This window comes from Rhododendron vialii, chromosome 8a, assembly GCF_030253575.1.
Source record: "Rhododendron vialii isolate Sample 1 chromosome 8a, ASM3025357v1".
Classification (NCBI taxonomy): Eukaryota; Viridiplantae; Streptophyta; class Magnoliopsida; order Ericales; family Ericaceae; genus Rhododendron; species Rhododendron vialii.
In genome coordinates this window covers 15016201-15034111 of record NC_080564.1, presented here as the reverse complement: position 1 = coordinate 15034111, position 17911 = coordinate 15016201, and the positions used below count along the sequence as shown (strand labels likewise).

At 39.4% G+C, this 17911-nt stretch overlaps 1 protein-coding gene across 1 annotated transcript; it reads right to left on the bottom strand.

Annotated features, from left to right (window-relative positions):
- Positions 1-6943: 6943 nt before the first annotated feature.
- On the bottom strand, positions 6944-14808 carry LOC131336099 (uncharacterized). Its single transcript, XM_058371761.1, has 7 exons — positions 14767-14808; positions 14365-14490; positions 14222-14265; positions 10674-13604; positions 9529-9633; positions 9199-9373; positions 6944-7620 (listed from the first exon to the last, which is right to left on the bottom strand). The coding sequence occupies exons 2-7, from the start codon at positions 14476-14478 to the stop codon at positions 7408-7410; spliced, it is 3582 nt and encodes a 1193-aa protein (XP_058227744.1). The 5' UTR covers positions 14479-14490; positions 14767-14808; the 3' UTR covers positions 6944-7407.
- Positions 14809-17911: the final 3103 nt, after the last annotated feature.

Genomic DNA, 17911 nt, shown 5'->3' with positions numbered 1-17911 from the left:
CGGTACAATTAGGTTTGGTGATGAAAGTTGGGTTGGATGTTTGGACAGGTATGGGCTTGTTTTGGTTTTTCTCATAAGCTGTAACCCAAGATTCTGGGAGAAGCTTGAGAAGCTCAGGACGGGAAATTTGTCGGGGTACATGGACACAAGAAGCTTGGTGAGGTGCGTTTATGGTGAGGAAAAGGGCTTCATCTGTGGAGGATGGTAAGGACATGTCAAAGGCATGGTTTTGGAGACGGCAGGCCATTTGGTAGCGAAGGGTTGCGGCATATGTGGAGAAGATTTGGGAGGCACCACCAATTTGGACTTGAACCTTCAAGGTGGATAGCAGATGAGGATCTGCTAATGGCATGTTGAAATTGGGGTAGAAGGTAAAAATCACAGTTCCAGCATTTAGAGTGGTTTGGACTGTAGCGATGCATGCGTGCTGATACTGTAAAAACCTGGTATCAACCAGAGCAAGTCTAGACGTAACAGGCAAACCTTTTCTACCATGGAAAGTGATAGCAAGTCGGATTGCTCCAAAGTGAAGATGGGTAAATCCTTGTTGTTGCCAAAGACGAGGCAAATCAACCGGGATTTCCAAAGGTAAAAGTTGTTCAGCTTCAGTTGCTGCTATGAAGCACTGATCAAATTTAGAGGCTTGAACATACTCTTTTACGGAGGTTGGGCATTTTGTGGAGAAAAGTTGGGTGACGGTCTTTTTTACAGAAGTTTGTGGTCTGACAAAAGCATTATAGGGGTTTAGGAACGGGAGATCAGTAAGAGGAACCGTACTATCATCAGGAAGGTATTCAAACTCATACAAATATTCAAGATTAAAAGAAGAAGATGAGGAATTTCTACTGGTGGAGGAACATGAAGGAACTAAGGATGACGTAGCAAAGGAGTGGGTGGTAAACAGATGATTCATTTTTTAAGTAGAAATCTGGGTTCTCCTTTTCCTTAGTACAACAAACCTATTTCCTTTTTCAACGTATAGATCTTCAACCAAATTCTGATTAATAAAATTTTGTATACCAGGGTAGATAAACCGAGACACACCGCTGAATAGCCAAAAGTCTCAAGGTACTTTAACCCACTGATACAAAATTCTTTTAACCAAAATAATTGATGAAGTTTCTGATGTGGAGGATCCTGTGAAGGCAACCACAGAGCATATGCTTCAAGTTTTTCTTTTAGAAAAGATTTGAAGTAGTTTTGGAAAAGAAGTTCCCAAAAGAGGGTTTAAGCTAGAATGGAAGACATGGCTTTGATACCAAGTTTACAGACACGAAGTGGGTACAAACACTAAGTAGGTTAGGATCAAAGAGAATACAAGACACAAGATATATTAAGAAGACACTAGCTTTCATTAACTTGAATTTTACAGAGGTGAAGCTCTCCTTTTATAGACGGAGTAAGGAGGCTCTACAGAAAGGTACATAATTGGTGCCCGTAGTTTTCTACTGCACCTAAGACTTTTGATACAGGGTAATAACTACTACTTTGCTTTACAAGACTTTTATTACTCTAACTACTCTGAGACTTAGTTTACAGAGCATTTATTTCATAACCGACCTACTACTTACTTTATAGACTTTCACCCCTCTCTGAAAAGAGGACAATACTACCACACTTTATATTATAGTACATACCAATAATATGATACAACAACAAACAGTAAACACCAATAATTTTCACCCTTGTCACTCTGGATCAGGATTATTTGAACTACTTTCTTCATCTCTGTCAGTCAAGTGATACTGGGTCAGAAGATAGCGAATATTTTGGCGCCATTCTTCTGGATAAGCATCATTGAATTTCCAGTTTGCAGATTCATAATGGAGGAGAGATGAGGGAACTTCTGTAGGTGTCAATCTATTGAGTGAACACATTGTTTGAGTCATGACCAGATAATTTCCACTGTGGATCTCAATGCTCGGGGACTCTTGATATGCTGAAAGGAATATAGTGTGATACTCCTTTCTCCAAGTGATAGAACCATCAGGATTAGGAACACATCTGTTGTTGCGAGTTGTCCAAAAAGCAAATTGGAGATCTTCATCTGGACTTGTGGTGACTTGTCTGATCTTCTGTTGCCAGTAGGGTATGTTACCAAAGAGCAAGAGAAATTTCAGAAAGAAATCTTCTGGTGGTTGAACTTGATTGAACGGCGCATGAGCCAGATAGACCAAGACTGCTGATTTATTAAAACAGACGCTTATAGTATACACATCGACTAAATATCATAAGAGGAGGTAAGCTTCTTTTTTGAAATAAAAAACATTATGGTAAGATACTTCAAACTGAGTGAGAAAAGGATAGACAGGATGAAAGGGTAGACCTTTTATGGGACTTTCATCAAGACCATACTTGAAAATACAGAGATGTTGAAGGTTTTGACACATTTGGACACATCTAGAAAGAAGGGTTAACTCTAAAAGATGACACTGAAGGTGGACAGGAAAATTGACTGGGTGGAAACAGGAAATCATGGGAAAACAACCAGGATCAAAGAAATGTGGTTTTGTTTTTGAAAACTGGTTGATTTCTTTTTTGAGCCTTGACAAAAAATCAGGGAGGACATTTGTTTTTCCTTTTATATGAACAGCATCAAAACTCCAATTGGAAAATCAATTTGCCCATCTGAGTAACTGTGCCTTTGGAAGGTGCTTCTGTTTGAACTTGAGCATACTGGGGAAACTCATCATGTCAGTCTCAATCAAAAAATGATGACCGAATAGATGAAATTCAAACTTCTCAATGCTCCTTTTGATTGCCAGAATTTCTTTGTAAGTAGAGTGGTAATGAAGTTCTGCTGGAGAGAATGCACCACTCTTATATCCACAAATTCTGCGCTTTTGATTTGAATTTTCTTCCAAAAGAATTGCTCCCCAATATAGATCAGAGGCATCTGTCTGAAGGACTCTCTTTCCATCTAAAGGTATGGCTAATGGAGGAAGAGTTTTGGTTAGGGCTTTGAGGTCTTTTACAGCTTTGGTACAAAGGGCTGACCAAGGAGGAGGGGTTTTCTTTAGTAGAGCTGAGAGAGGAGTTCGGTATTGGGCCAGGTTGGGAATAAAATCAGCCATATAGTTTACAATTCCAAGAAACTATTGAACTTGTTTGACTGTGAAATTTTCATCTGAAAAATGGTCAAGTTGGGAGGCTATATGAGGCTGGAGGATATATTGACCTTTAGAGATATGCATCCCTAAAAAATCAATTTCTGGTTGAGCAAGAAACATATTTTTCTCTGAAAGCATGATGCCATGGGTTTGAACTAGGGAATGGAAAATTTGTAGTAAGACAACATGAGACTCAATATCTGGGGAAAAAAGTAGGATATCATCTATATAGACAAGGGCTGAGGATAGAATTGGAGCAAATACCCGAATCATGGCCTTTTGAAACAAGGATGGAGCTGTCTTCAATCCAAAAGGCATGACTGACCACTGGAAGTGGTGATCTGGAATGCAGAAACCAGTTTTGGGACGATCATCTGGATGGATGCCCAGTTGCCAAAAACCTGGGGAAAAAAGTAGGATATCATCTATATAGACAAGGGCTGAGGATAGAATTGGAGCAAATACCCGAATCATGGCCTTTTGAAACAAGGATGGAGCTGTCTTCAATCCAAAAGGCATGACTGACCACTGGAAGTGGTGATCTGGAATGCAGAAACCAGTTTTGGGACGATCATCTGGATGGATGCCCAGTTGCCAAAAACCTGCTTTTAGGTCAAACTTTGAGAAAATTTGAGCTTTAGGCAAGTTTGCAAAAAGAACACTTCTCTGAGGAAGAGGGAATTTGTTATCTTGCAAAAAATGATTAAGAGGCTGGTAGTTGATAACCAGGCGAAGCTTTCCTCTTGTCTGCTCTGTTCTTTTGTTGACATAAAATGCTTCACATGCCCACTGAGAGGTTGTGGGCTCAATCAAACCTTCTTATTGAAGTTGCTGAAGTTCTTGAAGAGCAAGCTGGTAATGTTCTGGGTTCATTCCATGGTGGGTAGCTTTGGTGGGATTAATGTCTTCATTTTTCTTAAAGGGAAGAGAAATGAAGAAATCTGGATTTTTCCAAAGTGGGTTGGAGCATTTGGTGAGAAACTGGGAATGAGATTCAGCACAGGAAGTTTGGATTATGGCTTCTTTAATGGTGGAGAAAGTTTCTATGGAAAAGAGATTTGGTTGGGTGGTCCAGGATAACAAGTAGTTTTTGTATTTCAAACCTTTTTTGAGCCAGGAAACTTTGCTGAGATTTTGGAGAATATCAAAGCCTAACAATAAATTTTTCCTTGGGAGATCAGAACCATAGACTTGGTGTTTTATGGTGTATCCTGGGAAAAGTTGAATGGAAACAGGCTTACTTATCAGAGTGATAACAAATGTTTCTCCATTGGCTGCTGTAAAGGGTCTGAAACAAGACTGCCAGTAGGACCTGGGGAGAATTGCTGGGTTGAGAATGGAGGTTGCTGCACCAGTATCAAAGAAAGCGATGACTGGTATGGGTTTCTCATATTTTCCAAGTAAGATTTTGACCTTGGCTAAAGGTTGAGCCAGCATGATGTTGGGGAACCCAATTGTTTGGACTTCATAAGGGAATGAGTCAGGATCATCAGAAGAGTCACCTGATTCTGAGGAATCGTCTGAATCATCAAAAGTAAATGCAAGGACTGCTTCATCTGTTGCTTCATCGTCGATGGAAAACAGAGATTCGACATCAGCATCTGCAAGATCATCATCAATGAGAGCCAAAGAGTTCACCATTTTGTCTCTTGCTGCCTTATTTGGACACTGTTTTGCATGGTGCCCCTTTTTTCCGCATATGTAGTAGCGATCAGACTTTCGCTGCCCTCTGAACTTTTTCTTCTTGAAAAATTTCCATTTTCTCCGGCGTGGGAACTTGCCAGATTTTGGAAACTTTGAAAACTTGCCAGGAGATTAAAACTTCCATTTCTGAAAGTGTTTGGACTTCCGGTATGAAGGACGGCAAGTGCACTTCTTGTCTTTGCACTTTATGGATAAGTCGGGTCGGTCACATGCTTTACCAAGAAGTTTTCCCTGTTCTTCAAGAGTTCTGAGGAATTTCTGGTGATTGCACAATTTTTTCAAGGCAATCAAAGAGTGCTGGTAAATACCACCAAGAGATGTTGCATTCAGCGTCAATCCTTTTGTCTGGAGTAATCTTGTTGTCTCATTTCCCAATGGTTCAGGAAGGGAATTGACAAAGGCTTGCTTGAGTTTGATACACCTCCTGAAATTCCTACCTTTGATTCCTTCTCACATTCCAATATGCATACCCAAGGTTTCTCTTTTGATACTATTTCCCCCTCAAAATGGTTGGATAAACTTTATGAGATTCATGCTTGGTGCACAGCTGCTATGCTTTCCCCAAACGCTACACTCAGTGATGTCATTACTAAGTGTACAGCGAAATTCCTTGGCCGTCTCCGTCAATGGTATTTAGCTCTGGGTGAGTACCGACAGCTACAACTTAAACAATTGCCAACCCTTGATCAATTCATCTCAGTCTTGCATACTGAGTTTCTTGGTGACCACAATAACACAAAAGAGTTTGGAATCTGTCGAATAGAAGCTCTGTTTTAACTTTATTAGAAATTTCAATTCCAATGTTAGTAATCATATTTTGAAAACATATCTTTTGTAAGTTAATCAGGTTGTAATCATCAATTGTGCTTTCGCTTGAATTAAGTAATTTGATTTTCAATTAAAGAAATCATTGCAGAAAATGCTTAATTAACGTTTTGACAATTGGGATGTTAGACAAGGTTATTGAGTTGGAGGAAATAAATGTTTACACCACCGACGTGTATAATTTATTCTCTCAACATTGACAATCAACTTATAACATGGTATGGAAGTTAACATATATTGATTAGAAGTACAAACAAAAGACACTAAATACTATAAAGTACAGGAGTATGAAGTGTACGTTATCCTCAAACTTACCTCCAATTTTAGACCACAAATTTGGAATTATTTTGGTGGGACTAAAGTCCACCAGTGCTTAGAGTTGGGCAAAATGAAAGGCTTTTACACACACAATTGCATCTCTAGCCCTAATTATATGAATGCCTTAGTTGTAAATTGTGGGCAATTTTGAAAATGTGAGCCAGCTTCAAGGAGAAGTCTACACCAAAGTGGTGCTCGCCCTTATAAAATACTCTCTCTGTCCCATTTTTATTGTCCATTTTCGTTTTTTGTGTCGTTCTTTCAATGCTTTTATCTCCCAATCTATAATGTTTTTCATAATTTTGAAAACTTTGTATTATAGATCTAATCGAGAACTATCAAACAAGATCCATATTGCATATTTTTGGAAATTCATATTGGAAGATATAAGCGTTAAAAGAACGACACAAAAAACAAAAATGGATAATAAAAATGGGACGGAAGGAGTAGTAGAAGATAGATAGATGGCAGGAACACCCCCCAAAGAAATAAAAAAAAAATCTCAGAGGACTAACCTAAGACCCTAACGTGTCAATCCCATTATTCATTTGCTTTCGGTAGGAAACTTCGTAGTTTAGTCGTCTATTGGCTGCAGAACCACCATCATGCATATTCTGATCATCAAGCTAAATATGTGTATATCTTCATTTAGGAGTATTTTTTTTTTGTCTAACTCAGTTATCACTGAATTTCGCTAAGTTTAGAACTAGTAATATATCAAATATAGTCGTGAATAGTCTCGTGGCATTTGGTGTCCCAACTTTTGGCCGGGGCAATGCGTGCGCCGCTCGGGTTGATCCATCCCGCTTCATCTCAATACAGAGATCAGAAAATGGGCCTGGGTTTACAATCATTAGCAGGGTATAAGGAGGAAGGTAGCACTTTTAACATCAAGGGGGTGTGTTAAAGGAACCAACTTCTAGACATCTCATCTGTTAGCTGAGTATTTTCAAAAAGACAAGAAATAACAAGAAAAAACAAAGAAATACGAACTCCAATGTTCTATTATACAAAAAGAAAGAAGGAAATGAGTTACATAGATAAAAATATGCTAAAACACCATCTAATCATCAGAAAAGAGGAATACTCTGAACTTAATTCCTCACTCAAAAGGCACAAAATTACATCCAAATAACCTATTACACTAATGTCAGCATTACCTCGTTTCGAATCCTGCATGTATATTTCCATGAAGTTAAACAGAGAAGTACAAAACTATACAAGTAAACATGAGCAAAACGTTGTTTCCATTGTACCAAAAAAAAAAAAAAAACACGAGCAAAACTGTACACAGAAGAAGCCCCTAATTACAAGATGAGTACAAGTACCTTCTAATCCCTGTCACAGGTTAGAATGCAGTTGGTTTACCTGAACACTTGAAAGGGAAAGCAAAAGGACTACCAACTAGTCATCATAACTGAAAAAGGATGACTTGGAACTAGGCTAGTAGCTACCAGCGACGCCTTGAGAGGAAGAACTCGTAATCGGGTTGCCTATTCGAAGATGTGAGATTGCCCTTCTTGGTTACAACAGCTCTTGCCATAAGAGACGCGGTCTGCTCAAGCGTCCTCAACCGCTCCTTCAGAATTCCTGAATAATTTGACTGAGCAATATCTCTTGTTTGGCTAAGTTCAGACTGCCTTAGCTGGAACCAGCATTCTCCCTGTCCCATTACACATTCCAGAATCCAGAATAGCAGCAATCAGTTGACAGAACTGATACAAACTGCACAGGATTTATTTACGCTTAAAATGTACCCACTTTATATTAAGTGCTTCAGTTATGGTTGTTTGATAACCTACATTCAGCACTTAAAATTGAATCAATTAAGTAATAAGTGATTTAGTAAGTTTGATAACCACATTTTACATTGCTTAACAAATTAAATGCCACGTAAAATGTAAGCTAAAAAGTTGAAAAAAATTAAGTAGCTTTGAGCTACTTAATTCTGGCTAAGTTCTTGTGTACTAGCACCATACCACCACGGCACCACCACAACCACTCCCACCACCACAACTCCACTACCACTACCACTACCACTACCACTACCATCACCATCAATCCACCAACACCACCACCACCACCGCCACTCCACCACCATCACCATCACCATCACCATCACCATCAATCCTCCACCACCACCACCACTCCCACTCCACCACCACCACGCTGCCACCACCATCACCATTGCACAACTTTTACTTCACCGCCACCACTCATTGCCACCATTACACAATGTTCTAAAAATCGCTAGGTGCTAGTCGGGCGGAAAAGGGCTGCCTAGGCGAGGACTAGGCTCCCGACTAGTCGGCTGCCTAATCTAGGCATTGGACCACCGCTTAGCACCTAAGCGCTGACTAATCAGCCCAAGCGGCCAACTTTTAGAACACTACCATTACATCGACATCACTCCACCACCATCACTCCATCGCCACCACCACCACTCCCACTCCATCCCCACCCTCACTCCATCACAACCAACCCACCACAATCACCACTCCACCATTACCATAAGTACTTTGTGATCATTAGTAAATTAAGAGAAAATCAGAACTAAAATTAATTCATCATTTTTTTAATTCAGTGCTTAATATGTTTATCAAACTTTTCAACTTAAAAAATTTAGCATTCAGCTTTCAGTACTTAATTTTTCAGCTTTCAGTTTCATTTTTCAGTTTTAACAAACAGCCTTATCTAGAGACTAAACTGGACATGAAGTATTAGTCAGATGCAGAATCCAATAAAAGTTAACCAGAAGCATCATCTATCCTTGCACAAAAAAGAAGCATCATCATCTATGCTTCAATTTGGTTCTGACAACATCCACCATGAGGGCAGACATCAACGTATTAGAATCATCATCCTCTTGATTCCCCGACGAAGGGGGAAACTTCTAGAACTACGACATGCAACATGTACTTTTTCTCCATTTGTTTACTTTCCCAAGAGCTTACTTTTCCTACTCTGCCACGAATCTGGTGTGATCATACCTAGCACACTTAGGAACAGCATTATGATGTGAATGCCTACCAAAAATAATGACTGCATGACAGACCGTTATCTCAAAAGGCAAAGCTTTGATATAGCTATACCAAGATTCTATGGGCTACATCAACTACAATTTAGCAGCATTCTCGAAAGAACAGATCAAGCTTCTTATGAATATCTCAACAATAATGAGAACTGCTCCTATAATGGCCACCAAAAGGTCAAACATGACAAGTACAATAAGTATGAGTACCTGAGCATTATAACTTTGAAGGCCCACTACTGGTGAAACTACACAAGCACCCACACCAAAAGAATCAGATGCAACACTTTGACAAACAAAATGGCCAAGAGAATGGTAAGTCAAGAAAGCCGCACGGAAGTTGTCATCTGGAATTCTATAAATTGGATACCAAGCCACTGAGTACCTGAAAATACCTGGTTTCAGCAGATACATCTAGAATTTCGCTCACTTTCAAAGCGTAATTATTCTCATAATTGTTCTAGAACAGGTTATGTGGCTGCTTAACTAGTTTAGTATTTTAAAGAAACACTTAGGAGCCTGGAAAAATTAGTTACTGACCAGGATTTATGGTGAAGATCATTCAGAGCCACTGAGTCTAACTTAGTTGGATCCCCGTACGCTCTGCATTGAGATGGTCCATCACCTATAACAAGCTCCTTTATCCTGAAAACAAGTCAGGTCAAATATCAATCCGAAGCATGGATCAAAAAGCAGGTTTTTAAGCAAACAAACTGCAGTTCTCTGGAACAAATTGCTTCAACAAGTGAGGCATCATGTGTATCCAATTTCATAAACGGCTGACAAGGGTTACTCATTCTCTTTCAGCAAAAAGAAAAAAAGTACCATGAAAAAGCAATCAAGGTGAAAAATGATATACTCTAAATGTAGAACTAGGAAACTCAAGTGGGAGGCAAATAACATACTGTGACCTTGTGTTTTGTGCGTTTAATTTTGGCCAAGTTGTGTTTTTGGATTTGTCCTGCTGGTGAACTTCAACCCAGGTATGATATGCAAAAAAGTAGAATAATTACATGGTTACCAATGCAGAATGAATACTTAATTGCTTATTGGACATGACTATTGGAATGCTTCTCAATACACAGCAAAAAAACTATCTTAAGAGGCAATGTTGGTCAACCGTAGATCCTTTTCCAAAAGTATCTGCAACATGCATAGTATCAAGGGTGCGCAAATAAAGCACAGTGAGTTCAGGTAAAGCAGAAGAATTCCTTCAGAAGATCTGTGGTTGAGAAGTGTCACTGCTTCATTAACTAGACAGAATCTTAAGCTTCAGGTGTCAAGAATTTTGTGCTGGAAGGTTACTCAGGAAAAGTAAATTCATGGAAAGTATAGGAAAATGACAAAGATTTTCTTGTATTTGTTCATTTGACAAAAGAATAAAGGAAGTTATGACATCATAGTTTTCTTATGCAGGGAACCAGTTGATAAATAAGATTCCTGCAATTTCTTGTGAGAGAGTAGACGTGTACCTAACAAGTTTTCAGCTAACTAGACAATTAAAAACAGAGGAATCTGGATACTTGGTACTTTCCTTTCCAGACAACTGACAACGGAAAGGGGCTGAATACTCCCTCCACATTTAATAGCAGTGATTCCAATCACAGGAAACTTTATTATTTTTCAAGCATAACATTGAATCACGGAGCCAACTAACTGAGTAATTATGGCGAAACAACACTTACATTTCGAACAATGTTCGTCTTTTCTGAGGTTGTTCCACTTCAAAATATTCAAACAGAAGCTCTAACTCGTCGGTGCTCGTAGAATCATCTGATTGTATAGCTTCATTGCCTTCAGCAGCTACTGAAGACATTTCCGTGCAACATAAGCTATTCATTGGTGACAGAGAACTTGTGTCCATGTGAGGTTGAGGAAAAAGTGCAGTGAATATTGGAAGGCAACTAACATTGGAGGAGTTTCCTGGTCTTTTGTCAAAGGTACAAGCCTCCTCCACAGCTTCTTTACCAGAAGCCGTACTGCTACTATCTGAAGGACTCTTAGAGTTTCTGAACAGCTGAACTGCTGACAAAAATGGAACAAAATACGCACGGAATGCCACACGATCAATTCCTAATCTTTTTGAGTTGTCATAATCTTTCGCCCTTACTTCTAAACCATAAGTCCCATGTTTCTCATACCACTGCCAGAGGCTTCCCAAAGTGACATTGGGCATCTCATGTCTGCACAGAGGCGCACCTATTATCTCATCAGGCAAGCAATTCTGACAGCTTGAAATACTGTAGGGTAAAGAAATAACGGGGGAAGCAGAAGAAAGAAGCTTTTCAAACTCAGCAATAGGACATCCTGTAGCCATTTGAACAGCTTCAGAGGCTAATTGTGCCCTGTAGGCATCATCGATCGCTTGTGCTATCTTGTTCGACTCATTTTCAACAGCAGAACAATTATGGTCTCTTGGATTGGTACTAAAGCACTTCGCAGCAACTTGATTGACGCTGGACTTATTGGATGTGCATGTTCTCTGACTTGAATGCTTCTCGATCTGGACTTCACCTTCAGAATGTAAGCCAATGCGATCTATAGCACCCTGACCACTGCACATTAGACTAGCATTTATGGAAGAAGAATGGTCACGATCAGAACCAATTTCCCGCGAGTGGGCCAATGGTAAGCTGCTAGAATGGTCCGACCTTGACACCACATAACCTTTTATTCCAATAGGTTTCCATTTTCGCAAAGTGGATTCACAAGTATGCTCTTGCTTATTGTGTTCCAAATGAGAAACATCTTTGCTTATGTTGGTACCTTCACTTCCACGAGGATTAAGGTATCCTGTGGACCGGCCCTCAACAAATTCTGTTTGGTCCGGATAGTCACAAGATCCTGATGGAGAGTTACTTTCTATTTTGGCAGTTTGATCATTCAAAATGGAAAGAGTAGCACAGATATGTTCAAACGGCTGCAGCTCACTGGGGCGATCTTCTAAGTTGCAAACAGCTTCAGACGTACTAGACTCAACTCCATTGGTCGGAAAACCAATTCTTTTGCAACTAATCTTAGAACAAGAACCCATAGTGCTATTTAAGACGTTTTTACCACCGGATTGTGCTGATATATCAACTACTTCACTCTGTTGTATGCTAATCTTGCTGCACACAGTTGAGCTTGCCTTGGCAGGATATGATCCCTTTGTAGAATAATTGTCTACATCATCTTTTGACCCAAGATTACTTTTCCTTCTAGACTTTCTAGATGACTTCAGTTTTGAGTGTTTTTTCCCTTCACGTGTTGATAGCATACAAGATTGAGCACCATTAGACTTCTTTTTGAGCAATGGAACCTCTTTCAACCCACCACCACTCTCTGAGTTGTCTGATTTTACATTTCTCAACCCAGAGCTGCATTCACGAGTGTCGTTCCTCTGAACCTTCTGCCAGACGGGGTGACTATTTTCCTTCCCAGAACAACCAGTAAACTTTCCAGAGCTGCTTAAGCATGAGATGCTCGGATTCCTGGGCATATTTTTAATCTGCTCAACTCTACGGGCCACGTCACTTCTGGAACATCCGTGTTCAGAAGAGCTTGTTCCCTCCATGTGACAATAGGAATCCCCAACACCACTAAAAACATTTGGAAGAAAATACAATCCATTTCTGGCTATATAACCAGAAGGTCTGGAAAAATTAGTTCGACCATTTCCTTTGGCAGATACTTTGTAGCTAGCATACACATGTTTCTTGTCATTTGAACAAAATGAAATAGAATCTAACATAGAAGAGTCATTTGTTTGGGAATAACCACTGGAACATGGATCAGTTGAACAACTGGTAGGGTTTGAATTTCTATCCTGCACTCCACCTATGATAGAAAACTCTGGAAAATCGGCTACAACCCCATTTTCAGTTGGTGAACAGTGCTCTCCAATAAGCTTAACTTCCAACACATCACCTTCATCAATGTAAGATGTACATAATTTTGGGCTTTCCGAAAAGATGATATTGCCACTACTATTTCCTTCCAAATCGCTGCCACTGCCATTAGTCTGAGGTGATAAAACTGCCAATCTCGTTGCATATGGAAGTGATGCAATCGCATAATCTGTATTCTTAGTGAAACCAGTTTCAAATGTTGAACTTCCACGAACACATTCCAAGTTAGTTAAGCCAGGCCTTTTGTTTCGATTTGCCTTCTTTCTCGCCTTCTTTTTCGGATTTCGTTTTGTAGACTCGTCTATTTTAGATATAGCAATATGAGTATCAGAAGCATTACTAGCATTGGAGCCAGTTGGAATACTAACACTGGAATCACTGCTACTGAAAGAAGTCTGGCAAGAAGGATCAGCGGGCAAAATATTGCATCTACTCACTTTGTTAGGAAACCCTTTATTTCGAGACTGAGTATTTGACTCAGCAAATCTTGTAGCAGTAAATGGTTTGATAGAGGAGCCCCTCTCACTTGTGGGCCCTCTCCTTCCCTTTTGTTGATCAGCCCTGACTGAACTAACAGGTGATGGAGAAACCAAATGGAGACCATCCATCTTTACCTGAGACCCAGATCCAAGATGGATTGTGTGCTCAGGGTGTTGCAACGGCAGTGTGGCAATTCTCCAGTGTCCATTATGTTTCAGCACAAGGAACTTCAAGACAGCACACCTACTAAGTAGTAAAGAAATAATGAATCAGATTGTTATCTTATAGCAGGCAATGACGAATGAAAAATCCAAATGGAATTGTACAGTTATTGTCGATTCTACCTATAGACCGGGATCCTATACCAAATTTCAGCTAACAAGACTCTCATACTCACTCTCTGAATTTCCCACCTGGAGAGAGCTGATACAAGTGAGCAATTTTGCCAGTGTTCTTTTCTGATTTTTTTTTTAATAACAGGTCATATTTTTTTCTGAAATTCCAGACATACAAATGCTAAATATTGCCGTCATAAAATCATAATATAAACTAATGGTTCCACATCCATCAATAATCATGCACAGAACATTAGTCACTTCATGGTCAAGGAACTTAAAATTTCTATATGATAAACACAGTAATTTACAGCTGTAAGTCTGTGACTAATGTTTGATTAGTGTTCTAGAAGTTGGCCGCCTAAGCCGACTAGTCCCTGCCTAGGTGCTAGGCGGTGGTGGTCCAATGCCTAGATTAGGCAGTCGACGACTAGTCGGCGGCTAGTCCCATGCCCCTTGTCCGTACGACTAGCGCCTATCGATTTTTATAACATTTAAACCAATAATAAATTCATAAACCTATCTTACTTCTGATCAGAGTTCCGCCAAGCAAGAGAAGACAATTTACAGACCTACAACAAAGCATGAAAATCCATTGTCAACAAGTCAGAAAATAGTTGCCCCTGCCAAAATGGATAAAAACTCGAAAAAAAATAAAATAAAAATAGTACGTTTGAAGACGCTTTGAAATTGTTGTCTCCCAAAGACTTACGGGAAACAGAATCTTTTTCCCAGACTGTGACTTTGAGAGTATTGCTATGGGTTCTTTCAAGGGCACAATTCATCTTTCGCTGTTCCTGTCCATGTTAAGGAAGCTTGAATAACAAGAAGAATTGCAGGTTGAACAACGAAACTAGAAAGAAAGATATCACAATACCACAACCCTAAACTATTCATTTTTTTCTGAAACGCGATCAAATCCATTACATACAACATAGTGGTTAGATATAGTACTAGAAAACTTGGACGGAATCACGAGGGAATCAGGCAAACTTTGGATTCACAAAAGGTGGCTTTGTAGTGGGATCAGGTGTGTGCGTGAGAGAGAGAGAGAGAGAGAGAGAGAGAGAGACCTGACATGAACGTTTTTCAAAACAGCAGCAAAAGCCCTTGTGCAACTTGGTCTAGTAAAAAAACCCCGTGTGCCTGGTTCAAAATATTGAGTACTACTACTAGGGCTTATGACACTGGGTTTGGACAGAGGCCGAGCCCAAGGTCAAGGCAAGTGGCCGGGCAACACCAGCTTGCTTGGTTGGTATGCTTACAAATCGCACGTCAGAAAATATCAACTCAGGCTGAGTTTTTCCTCAAAAAAAAGATATAAATCAAATTGGCTTCTTGTTTTGTCTTATTCGATTTTTTCTCGCATTTGTTAATTTTGCATTAATTTTTTGTGAATTATTAAAAATTGATTTTTTAGAAAAAAAATTCAAGGAAAAATCAAAACTCTTTTTTTTTATTCAAAATTATCAAGAAAATAAAATAAATTTAACCTACTCAACAAGCCGACACGTTATACCCAAAACAACAAATAGTCAACCAATCTGATAGCATAAATTAAAAAATTCAAACTGAAAAACAAGGAAAGTAACACATCTAACAATTTTGAACTTAAAAGATTCTACCAAGTACCAATTAACAACTTCAAATCAAATGTGGAAAAGTATTTTGTTAATAATGAGGAATCCAAATGCTTGCAATCGTCCTTTTATGAAATTTAAGAAATCTTGCGTAAAAAATCTCACATAAACTCGCACTCTGGAGAAAAGAAGATCAATTAATAGAGCATATATATTTCCTATCTGTCAGCTAATCCTATAACCTATTTCCCTATAACCTATTTTCGTTTGGTTAAAGAGACAACCCACAAAATCATATTGCATACTAATGGCATTCAATTAACACAGCATGAGAAAGAGAAGAATTATGAAGAGAAATATCAATACCAACTTGCAGACAAGGGCGATGATGACCACGGCAAAATAGCAAACAATAAGATGATCTTCTTCCAATTTTTTCCTCAAAATACCAATTGCATATGTTAATTTATCCAAATCTTTTTTCTGAAGAAATTTATCCAATTCAGATATGTACGTAATTTGTATTTATTATGTTGAGCAGAAGAAACTTCAAGCCACAAAAAACATATAGTAGCAGAAATTTGGAATCAGAGAGAGAGAGAGAGAGAGAGAGAGAGAGAGAGAGAGAGGGGCCAATGGAGTTGAAATTCCAATACCGGTCAGAAAATAATACGGAGTAACAGATACAGAAATTGACTAACTTTAGCCACTGACCACAAATGCTTGACTACAACGAGATTACCAGGGGAAAAAATGGCATACAGTAGGAAATCTCTTCAGAATATGTAAAAGGAAGAATGTCAACATGTTATATCAAAATAATTAGCTTAATAGCAGTGAAATCTACCCCAGATTTAGGATGGGAGAGAGAAAACAAACCACTAAATGAGACAGAGAAGCCCCTTAAAATTTTACACCCCCAATATAATCGCCGGAAATTCAGCTTACAAAAACTAAAACAAAAAAATCATTGTTGAAGCGGTTGGATGAACGTCGCCCCAATTATGATGTAAGCAGTGTGCATAAATATAGACAAGCACATGTGCGCTCGTCATTGTACATGAAATTTCTTATGAACAAAAAATGAGAGAGTCAGTGTACGTGTATTTTTTGTTTTAGCTAAAACAAATGAGAATTGATTTTTACACTTCTTCCTTTTTTATATTCACACTCCCTTTTTGGTCTTTTAGCAAAAAAATATACATACACTTTCAACACTAAAATTCAAAAATGGGAGTGTGGTTATAAAAAAAGAGAGTGTAGAAATCAATTCCCAAAACAAATATGTCGTACATATTTTATCGATCATGAGGGGATGGATATATTTTGTACAAAATTTCGAATAGAATAAATAATGGGTAATGGGGTAAAAAAAGCTTCCAAATAGTTTCTTCTAAAATGGCCAAATTACCCTACCTCTATGCATTAAAATGATCAAATTAACCTAGTGCATTAAAATGACCACATTACCCCTCTACATTAAAACGGATAAATTACCATGCGCTATTTAACCCAATGCCTCCTAGCTCTTGTAAGTGTGTTTTTTTTTTCTTTTCTTTTCCCCAAAATGGTAGGAGTTATATTATATCAGAAACTAGCCGAATACATTGAAGTTGGATATCGTCCCAAGGGGAGTAAATAACCAAACAAGAGGCCTAATTACCCAAGATTACCCGCTAGAGCCTCGCAACTGGGCTTTGCCAGTTAATCGGTCATGACCGACCTTCAAACAGATAGAGCAATACAAACCCTCAACTATGACAAAGACAATCAAAACAACACTGGAAACCCCACACTGGAGAGGGAGAACTCCCATTAAAGGGAGAGAAACATACCAACAAAACCCAAAACAAACAAAACCAAAAAGAGACAAGGAAAAAAAAAAAAAAAACCCAGCTGAGGACGCTGTCGCTGGAAGTCGCCACACTGGATTTGTCGGCTTATTCGCTGAATGAGCAAAGCCAAGCCATCCAATCTTCAAATCTTCACCAGATCGGCCCCAGCAAGGCTGGACAAGCGGATGAAGGTAGGAGGCGGAGGGGGAGGGGAGGCGCAGGTGGAGCACAACGAGGCGCAGAAGTGAAGAAGAGGGAGACCGGAGGAAGCGGGGAGGTGGAGGTGAGAAGTGGCGGCCATCCCAACCTCTCGAAGAAAACCCTAGAAGGAGAAAAGCTTACGCCCTGTTTGGATGGAGGAGATGAAAGGGGATATGTGAACCCCCCTGATTTGTACTCTGGGTGTCGACCAAATCCGGTGTTTGGTTCAGATTTTTGGAAGGTGGAGATAAATATTGTAGAGGTTTCATGTCCGGCTGAAAACTGGATTTGTGAAGGGGAGCTCTAACCCCGTCATTGGCAAATCCGGGAGGTTTTAAGACGATTTTACCCCTCCAAATCCCCCTTTGGTTTATCTGTTCTCATCTCATTTGTTTTCATCGTTCTCTGAAACCCAGACCAACGAAGAGAGAGAGAAGAGAGGAGGTCGCCGAACAACTCTGGTGACTCCACCGCTTGACCGACGGTTACAACTCTCCCTCCTTCCTCCTTACACGGGTTGAGGTATGGTAGTTCAGTACTCCATTTGCGATCATTTTGGTTGTGACTGTTTGTGTTCGATTGGGTTAATTTGGGGGTTTTTT

Bases quoted from the DNA above. Each gene is read 5' to 3' on its own strand.
- LOC131336099 (XM_058371761.1), bottom strand. From the start codon at position 14,478: ATGAATTGTGCCCTTGAAAGAACCCATAGCAATACTCTCAAAGTCACA. The intron at 14,266-14,364 runs GTACTATTTTTA...GCTTTGTTGTAG, and splicing joins ATTTCAAAGCGTCTTCAAAC to GTCTGTAAATTGTCTTCTCT. The intron at 13,605-14,221 runs GTAAGATAGGTT...TTTACTACTTAG, and splicing joins TGGCGGAACTCTGATCAGAA to TAGGTGTGCTGTCTTGAAGT.